Source organism: Gossypium hirsutum, chromosome A08 (genome assembly GCF_007990345.1).
Source record: "Gossypium hirsutum isolate 1008001.06 chromosome A08, Gossypium_hirsutum_v2.1, whole genome shotgun sequence".
Taxonomy (NCBI): Eukaryota; Viridiplantae; Streptophyta; class Magnoliopsida; order Malvales; family Malvaceae; genus Gossypium; species Gossypium hirsutum.
Genome location: NC_053431.1, coordinates 46,674,617 through 46,684,980, shown reverse-complemented (window position 1 = coordinate 46,684,980; position 10,364 = coordinate 46,674,617). Strand labels below are relative to the sequence as shown.

The 10,364-nt window shown below is 31.6% G+C and overlaps 1 protein-coding gene and 1 long non-coding RNA gene across 2 annotated transcripts; both read left to right on the top strand.

The window, feature by feature from the left end:
• The first annotated feature begins 4,247 nt into the window (after positions 1–4,247).
• Positions 4,248–4,684, top strand: LOC107947317 (secreted protein C). The gene has a single exon (XM_016881979.2). The coding sequence runs from the start codon at positions 4,340–4,342 to the stop codon at positions 4,682–4,684; it is 345 nt and encodes a 114-aa protein (XP_016737468.1). The 5' UTR covers positions 4,248–4,339.
• A 3,481-nt stretch (positions 4,685–8,165) lies between these two features.
• Positions 8,166–8,771, top strand: LOC121204602 (uncharacterized). Its single transcript, XR_005899740.1, has 3 exons — positions 8,166–8,349; positions 8,461–8,532; positions 8,615–8,771. It is a non-coding gene; the product is annotated as an uncharacterized lncRNA (long non-coding RNA).
• Positions 8,772–10,364: the final 1,593 nt, after the last annotated feature.

Sequence of the window (10,364 nt, the reverse complement as noted above, 5' to 3'; positions counted from 1 at the left end):
CATTTGTTAGAACAAACATGATCAATTCTTTTTAAGTATCTATAAGCGATCCATATAATTTATTTTGATGAATAACATTTGTACATTTGTTCATTTACATTTCTTTTATATCTATTGACACTTTAACCTCTTGATCTAATAATGTTTGTATTAGGAATAAATATATTAGCTAGTTATCATTCTTAAGTTGCATGTGAAGTAATTCTCGTACGATTTTGATGTTTTACTGTTATATAACTTAACTGTCTAATTAAGTCCAAGAGTCATCTTTTTGCATGTCTTGTGTGTTTGCTTGAGGACAAGCAAAGACTTAAGTGTGGGGGAGTTGATTTACCACAAATAAATGTGGAAAATTAGTCTTTTCCGACATACTTGAGTAGTTTTTTCTCAAGCATAATAGCGTCGTTAGCATAGCCTTTTAGTATTTTTTTTATTTTCAGTTGCTAAGTGGAAATGTCTCATTTTTGCTCATTTTGTGACCCAAAATGCTCAATAGAGCCATTGGGAGGCCTAATGTGTCATTGAATGATGTAGGGACATCAAAAATGAGAGAGAACGACACCAATGCAAAGGGTATCACGATATCCACACCTTGGAATCGTGATACCTCTAACAATATAAAAGAGTGAAGACTCTCTTCAGTGGTATCGCGATATCCTTTTTGGGCATCGCAATATCCACCTACCAAGGAAGACCCTAAGGCTCAACACTACCTGAGGTGTCAAAATATCCTCTTTTAGGTATCACAATATCACCTTTGTCAAGGGGACAAACTTGGAAAAAAAGGGTAGTCTTTGTCTACTAGGTCCACCAATCACTCAAGGCTCATGTAAGGTTATTTTTGGCAACGAAAAGTCACTAGAAGACATCTTATAACAACCAAACATTGTTGAGCAGGAGAGACACACACATTAGCTTAGTTTTAGGTCTAGTTTTCTCTAGGTTTCTCTTAGTTTTCTTTGCATTTTTTCTAAGGTTTTTATTTTCTCTTCTTCTACCTTAGTTTAGAGTTTATTTTTCTACATTTACTACTTGCTCTTGATGTGTTTAGTGTTAGTTAAGTTAGTCATTACTGTAACTAAGGTTTATTTACATTTGCAGCCCCTATACCCTGTTTGTAAGACTTTCCTAGTTTAAGTTTAATGCATTTTAGTTTCTTTTGCTTTAAATCTGTCAAAGTTTGTTGATTTTATGTTTATTTCTTTAGATTTTCTTGTTAAATGCTTTTGATTTCATGTTATTTACATTTTCTTGAATAAAGATCCCAACTTTGATATTTTTCTTAACCTTTACTTTCATGGCTGCCTTGTTTTTCATTTCCATGTTTTTTCTTTTTACTTTAAGCATGAATAGTTAAGCCTCAAAAAAGGTTGGCTGATGGAAATGTGGGTGAACTAGAATCTTCGGATAAAGGATCAAATCATAATAAATTGTACTAAATCGAATAGACTTATTAACTTAGGAAGTGACACCTCTAAGGGAATATCAAGGCAAGTGAGATCAGAAGGTAATCTTATCGTGCACTCATTCATTAGTCCTAGATTAACCGGTGAGATCGGAAGATAAATATGACCTAATTTGTCTAAGTCGATTAAATTGAGATCGGGAGATAAAATGGAGTCACTTAGTAATTTATGTGATTTAAGTCCCTTGTTTGAAATTTGGTGAACCACATCAAAATCAACCAACCCCCATTTGTTATATCTTGATTAGTCCTTTAATTTTATGTTCTTTGCAATTTAGTCCATAAAGTAAAACATTTAATTTCCTTGCAACCATATTTTTTTTATGAATTGTTGTCTATAAAATCGTGTGAGTAGCCACTTAGACTCCATTGTGTATGTTAGATATCGTTTAATCGCCATCTCTTTTGGGTTCAACCCCTTGGAATACTTCGTGTTCCATCGAAACTATAAATATTACAACTAACTTGTACGTTTGCAGTAAAATCGAGATTTAAATTTTATTTATAAATTAGTTATTTAATGTGCACATGCAAAGTCGGTTAGACTTCTAATGTCATAATAAAACCAAATTATCTTAATAATAGATCACAAAAATACTAATAAATACTAATAAAAAATCCTAATAGAAAAAATACTAATATAATTAAATGAATAATAATAACACATAACACACATTAATTCAAATTTTAATTCATTTTTTACTCCAATTCTAATTCATCTCCTAATTTCATGAAAATAGGTTAATTACAAATTAGTCCTTCATTAAATTTTGAAAGTTCATTTTAATCCTATAAACAAAATCAAATTTTAATTTAATCTCGAAAGTAATTTAAATTTTCAAATGTCCCCTAAAAGTACAAAAATTCTAAATTTTATCCCTTTATCCAGAATTTGTGAGGTAATTTTTTTATATATTATAAAAATAATACTATATAAATTATTTGAAAATTTTTACTAAAATAATCTCGATCCAACACAAAATTCGATATCAAAATTTTTTAGGCGTTACGGAATAATTTGTGATTTGGCAACATTATACCTCTAAGCTTTAGCATCTTCACAATTTCCTCATTCTTTATTTTACAAATCCACTCATTCCTAATCACAACAATAGATAGTTTCCTATATTTGCTGGGGTTTTTTGCCACCCCATCGAAACCTTTTTTTTTTCGTTCTCTTTTCCTTTCCTCCCACCTCTCCCTTTATTTTCTACATCTACTTTCACCAACCATTAAACCCAAATACTACAAACTACAATTAAATTCAAATATTGATGAAAAAAAATCAAATACCAAACTAAATCGTAATTCAACAAGCCTACACCATAATTCTAATAATAAAAAATAAAAAAATAAGAGGAAAATCCTTAAACTAAAGAATGAATGGAAGGTGAAAGCCTGGGAGTTATTTTCACCAAAGTAGTTTCAAGAGTTTTGAAGCGACAAAATTTGACTATGAAGTTCAAAAGCTTTGTCTATGACCTTACGTAAACATGCTTTATACAACTTAATGGGCATAAAACCCAAATTGAATCAAATTATGACATGTGTCCTAGCAATTATAAGGCATCGATTCAAACATGTTGCCCACTCATTAATGACAACAATTCAAAGCTTGCGCCTCTACATCAAAATCAAGGGAAGCACAAATACAAAACACACGCAAAGCAGATACCACTTTTTCACCATACTTACAATTGATGCATATCATGGCACGTTCACCTTACACCTTATTGAGAGAATATAAATCGTCAAACTTTTTCCCAGGGGAAGATCAATTATAACCTCACCCTTAAATAGGAGGGAGGGCAATTATTTTACATACATTGCCAACAAGGCCTTGCCCACAATGCCTAATGTCTCCTTGTCCACTATGGCACCTCGTTGGATCATGAACCTCGTTGATATATGATGTGCTTAATATGTGGAACATCTTCTATTGACCTCACTAAGATAGGTTTTGAGTCTCCTTTATGCATGAATAGCACATAGGATTTCTATCATATCCTCTCAAATATAATCAAAGACTAGTAACTAAACCCATCAATCCATCACCACCTTGTTATAGTACTATCTTTCTATGATGCGAGAATCAATTCCCAATTACGAGATGCCTTTTAGGACAATGGACGAGACTAATCTTACTTATGATTATCCCTTCTTTCCTTGGCAAGGCTATCTCTTTATGTGAAAACTCTACCTAATTGTCTCCTACATTTGTATGGTCACTTTCTCTCCATCGTGTGAATTGTCATTCTCTCATCCCTCTCCTCTGCCTCTTCAAAATGCTTAAACGATGATGATAGCTTGCGAGAAAAAAATTCATGGTTATAGAGAAAACAACAAGAGCATGATTATTGATTTTTTATATTGAATCAAAAATAAAATTTATGTTTGTATTTTCCTTTTCATATATCGCCATCACAACTCACAATGTAACATAAACACTGCCCGCACCAATAGAAGCTCGATCCACTATGGGTAATGGGTCGGCAACTTTTAGACAGTTGTCTTGAACCCAGTTTAAGAACATAAGGTCCCTTGAAATTAGGCAGCTTTCTTATCCGTAAGGTTTTTTCCGACAAAATCTCAAAGAAGTCTCATCATGATTTCCAAAACTATTTCATTAAACAAATAATTGGTCCAAAATTTGTAGTGCTTTAACAAGTTTCATATTCACACAATTATATTATAATACTTAACCGCTATAAATAGCATTAACTCTTTTACTCCTGAAGCCCCGTACTCATCCCTGAAGCTCATACTGAGAATTCAACAACACTAAGATTGACTTCCAAATTACCTTTTCGTTCTTTTTTTTTCCTACAAGACTTATTCAATTTGTGTCTTGTTCTTTGTTCTGCTTTATCGAAAATGTCTTCTTTCAGGATAACAGCTCTTATGCTTGCTTTACTTGTTACTATGTCTGCGATTGTATCTGAAAGCCGGATAGAGAGAAAATATGTTGGACTGGATCTTGGGGGCATAGGACCTAGGGCTGGAGCAGGGATAGGCGTTGGCTTGGGAGGTGGTGGATCAAGAGCTGGAGCTGGGGCTGGTTCCGGTTCAGGATCTGGGGGTTCAAGTTCAAGCTCTTCATCTAGTTCATCATCATCATCCAGTTCATCTGGTGGGTCTAGTGCAGGTTCTGAAGCTGGTTCATCTGTAGGTTCTTATGCTGGATCAGGAGGAGGCAATGGGAGAGGCCACGATAACTAATTAAGCATAAAGCATTCCTTGCTAACAAGATGTATGCGGGGAATCAAATATTCAATACAAGAAAACAGACTTTTAGCGGCGTTTTTAGCTGAGTTTGGATAAAAAGCGCCACCAAAGTTATATGTTAGTGGCGCTTTAAAGAAAACGCCGCTAAAAGTCAGAGATATAGTGGCGCTTGTTAAAAAAACGGCGCAAAAGATAACTTTTAGCGGCGCTTATGAAAAAATGCCGCAAATAATCAAGCATTAGCAGCGTTTTTAAGAAAACGCCGCAACAGTGTTCAGAGAAACGACGACGTATATTAATGAGCTATACAGGCATTAGTGGCATTTTACTTAAAACGCCGCCATATATCAGAATTAGCGGCGCTTTTATAAAAACGCCGCAAAAGCAATCAGAGAGACGACGACGTATCTATAGAGCCATTAGTGGCGTTCTACTAAAAATGCCACAATATATAAGAATTAGCGGCGTTTGTTTCAAAGCGCCGCAAAATTGTTGAGGAAAACAGCATCGTCTTTTGTTGAGCTATATATAGGTATTAGTGGCATTTTACGTAAACGCCGCTATATATCATAATTAGCGGCGTTTTTAAAAATTATGTTATTTTAAAGTTTAGGGTTATGAATTTTAGGTTTAATGTCTACTGTTAATTTAGAGTTTTAGGGTTTATGATATATATTTTGGGGTTTGGGTTTATGTTTTAGAGTTTGAATTTTGGGGTTTATTATTTTAGGTTTTAGGGTTTTAATATTAATGTTTATGGTTTTAGGGGTTAGGTTATTAGGGATTAGGGGTTATGATTAATAATAAGAAATTAATTTATTTTAGGATTTTGGTAAGCATTAAGATTCTATTTTAATTACTTTTGTCCCTATATATTAGAACTTGTAATATATATTAAGATTCTATTTAGACAGTGTAAGTCTAGATGTAGGGTTCAAGGAAAGGATACTATTAGAACTGAAGAACATTTGGATTTTACTAAGATTCATGCCATTTTGTACTATTCCCATATTATTTAATATAAGAATATAAAATATATGTTTTGTATTACACTTACATTGGCCACACGAATTTCCAAAAATATGTTTAGGATTATGGTTTAGGGTTAACAATTTTTAGAGTTTATAGTTTGGGCTTTATGGTGGTCTAGGATTTATGGTTGGTTTAGGGGTTACAGTGTTTATATGATTTTGGGGTTTTAAGTTTGAGATTTAGGGTTTTGGGTTTAGGCTATAATTTTAGATTTTAATTTAAAATATAAATATAAATTAGATAAATATATATAAATTATTATTTTAAAAGAATATATATAAAAATGGGTTAAATCTCAAAAGCATACATGAAAAGTAGTTTAGTGTGAAATTGTGTACATGAACGGTATTTTGATCTAAATCTTGTAAAATATTAACGCAATTATTGATATAATTAGCATCATTTTTTTATTTAATTAATTTATATATATAAACTAATGCTTTTATATTTAAAAATATTTAATATAAACCATTTTATATATTAAAATATTAGATTTTTAAAAAAATTGATAAACAAAGAAATGCACTAAAATGTATTAAAATTTGGAGAAACGGCACCGTTTGAGTAAAAAAAACTAGTGGCGCTTAGCCTAAAAACGCCGCTAATTTGTTCTAATTCGACCAAAACAACGTAGTTTCATTTTATACTATTAAACATTTAGTGGCGCTTGCAAAACACGCCGCAAAAACACATTACAATTAGGCTTAAACGACAGCATTTCAAAACAAGGTATAAATTTTTTTGTGGCACTTTCAGAAACGCCGCAAATTTTCAATACCAATTTGCCCAGGGCGACGCCGTTTCGCGTCGGTGAATTAAGTTTTAGTGGCATTTTTATAAAACGCCGCAAAAGTTCAATAGCCGTTAGCCTTCTACGATTGCGTTTCAATAAAAGTTTTATGGCTTTTGTAATATAAACGCCGTAAATTTGCCCCAAATCGATTTTAACGACATCGTTTCATTACAAACAAATTAAACTTACACCTTTTCCTCTTGTTTGCCCTGATTCTGAAATCCCAATTTCCCTAAATTCAGAAATCCCCAAATTCCCCAAATCGGTAAGTTTTCCCCCAAATCTCCCTGTGCATTGCAACACATCTCCTCCATCGCCTTCTCCCCGTGCATCACAAACCATCCCCTCCATCGCCTTCGCACCGTTCATCGCAACCCATCTCGGCCTCCATCGCCTTCGCCCCGTACATCTACTGCATAGCCATCGAGTCTCCCCTCTACTGCATCACCGTCGTCTACCACAACCAATCGATAAGTATTTTCCATCGTAACTCCTCTGCTGCATATTTTTAGGCTGAGAAGATTATTTTGACAATGACCTTTTAAGGCTTTAGTGTCAAATAGCAGACGAACTCCTTTTACATGACTCTTCTTATAACTATTAATAACTATGTAATGTATTTTCTTTTTCAGAGAGAGAGAAAGACATGGGAAAATGAGTATATATTGATTTATTTAAGTGAGTGTTGATTTGAACTAAAGACAAGGCGCCCTTTAAAGGCTATCCTTTCTATCATTTTGGCAATATTTTTTAAAGCAGTGTCGTTTCTGGGGAGAAATAAGAATTGTAGAAAACCAGAAAGAAGATAGAATTATAGAAGTTGCTAAAAAAGAACTCCATAGAAAGGAAGGGAGAGAAAAAAGGAACAATAATGATGGGCATGGAAGAATTTGAGGCCTTGGATTGTTTCTTTTGATTTTTTTTTCTTCACTTTTCTTCATCTTCTGGAGCCTGTTAGATTTGGTGGGTATCTTAGATCTTTGCTCAACAAAGTTGTGTGTGTTTTCTCTTTATTGTTTTTATTTGATGGGGTTTCTTTGTAATGGTTAGTTCTGGTAAAAACGATGTTTTTTCCGACATTGGTTTTCAAGGAAATGTGTTTATGAGTTTTTAAAATGACAGGATACTAAGTTTCGGTTCATGTTTTTGTCTTACAACTGTGTTTAACTTTGTTTTTCTGCTTTTTGAAACATCACATACAAAAGCTACTTGAACGTGTAATGTAAAAACATTTGCAACAACTGCTGCATATTTTTGGGCTAAGAAGTTTATTTTGACGGAATTATATCGCAAAACTGACATGAAGTTTTACTAAGGAAATGTCATTGTCTTTCAATTCTCCATCACTTGATCTTGATCTTGTACACTGCAGGTTGGTTATATAATTCCTTCTTGTTTGGGTTATTCTGTCAAGATTTACTTAGAAACTGTTCTATTTTACAATATTAACTAATGTACTAAACTTCATGATACCGAGTACCAGTTACCAAATTAATATATCATAGTATTTGAATTAATTTTGTACAAAAATATTTTCTTGACTGCTTTTAACCAAAACCTAATTTTTTCTACCCTGTTTTTGTACTATGACGATTTTTAATAAATTTATTTATTACTATAATAATTATATGAAGTAATATATATGAAGTAAAATTATATTGTATACTAAATATGGTACATATACTTTAATTCCTTGTGTTTTGACTTTTAGGATATAGTTCCATGTGTCTGTATTAGTGAATTAATGTTGTATGTATTTCAGTTACTGCTTCCTGCTCCTCCTGCAACTATTGGTTCAACTGAAGCTGCCATTTAATCTTCGAATTAATATTTGGTACTGATATAGATAAAGTTTTTATATTTGCTTAAACTGAAATATATTTGGTGCTACTCTTATAATCTTACATGTGTCTGTATTAGTGAATTAATGTTGTATGTATTTCAGTTACTGCTTCCTGCTCCTCCTGCAACTATTGGTTCAACTGAAGCTGCCATTTAATCTTCGAATTAATATTTGGTACTGATATAGATAAAGTTTTTATATTTGCTTAAACTGAAATATATTTGGTGCTACTCTTATAATCTTACATCTGTTCTAGGTACTATCGAGCACCTGAATTAATATTTGGTGCAACTAAATACACCATAGCCATTGACATTTGTTCTAGGTACAGGTTTCGTTGCTAAATTTTTTTCCTTATTTCTATGCATTTTCACTTTAAATTACTTAACAAATATTACTTTTTTGACTCCAGCCTCTGTTTGCTGGTGAGAGTGGAGTATGAATAAGTATGAATAAGTATGAATAAGTATGAATTAATTTTATTACCATGTAGCTTACTTGTCCATTAAAATTACAATAATAGCTGACCTTCTCTCCAACCTTATTTTAAATATTTTAAAGATTCAAAGTATATAGGCTGGAAATTTGACGGGTTGCCTTATATCGAGCTATAAAATATAATGGATCCTCCCTAGGTGTAACAACGCCACGTATGATGAATCTTAAAAAATTCAAAAAGACTTGAAAAAAGTTCTATCGAGCTCATTTACTATTGAATATTTATATAACCTTAATTTATTTCCAATTTACTTATAAAAATTAAACTACGATTCTTTTTTGATATTATTATATTCAAATTACTATTATTTTATATTAATAATGTTTGATTTTAATATTTAATAATTTTAAATGTCTTTAAAAGTTATAACTAATTTTTATCAAAATAGTATTAATTATTATTTGAAGTATGAATAAGTATGAATAAGTTTTTATATTTGGTTAAACTTAATTATTATTTGATTCAACTTAAGTATGAATAAGTATGGATTAATTTTATTACCATGTAGCTTGCTTGTCCATTAAAATTACAACAATAGCTGACCTTCTCTCCAACCTTATTTTAAATATTTTAAAGATTCAAAGTATATAGGCTGGAAACCTGACGGGTTGCCTTATATCGAGCTGTACTATATAATGGATCCTCCCTAGGTGTAACAACGCCACGTATGATGAATCTTAAAAAATTCAAAAAGACTAGAAAAAAGTTCTATCGAGCTCATTTACTATTGAATATTTATATAACTTTAATTTATTTCCAATTTACTTATAAAAATTAAACTACGATTCTTTTTTGATATTATTATATTCAAATTACTATTTTTTATATTAATAATGTTTGATTTTAATATTTAATAATTTTAAAGGTATTTGTATAAAAAAAAGATTTCAAAAAAAGTTCTATTGAGCTTATAAATAATTCTATCGACCTTAAAAAAGATTTAAAAATTACTTAAAAAAATTACATAACTTACATAACTCATATAACTTACATAATTTACATAACAACTTACATAACTCACATAACTTACATAATTTACATAACTCACATAACGTACATAACAACTTACATAACTTAACTAATACATGTAGTTTAATCTAATAATTTCCTTAAAAGCATATAGTTTAAAGTTCAAATTTCATAACTTACATAATCTACATAACTTACATAAAACATAAATATATATCATATCCAGACTTACATAATAAACAACTTACCCGTGTAACTTATTGCCAACTTTAGACTTCAACAACTACGAAATGGATAGGACTTGGATGAATTTCTCAAGGGCAAGCAATGAGTATCAAAATGGAGTGCAATCTTTTTTAGATTTTTCATTTCACAATTCAAGCCAAGAGAATATGATTCTTTGCCCGTGTAAGAAGTGTGGCAATATCTATTGGCATTATCGTGAAGTTGTCTACGAACATCTAATTGTTGATGGCTTCATTCGGGGGTATAAAAAATGGATTTTCCATGGAGAGTGTACACCTAGTGGAGCCTCTTC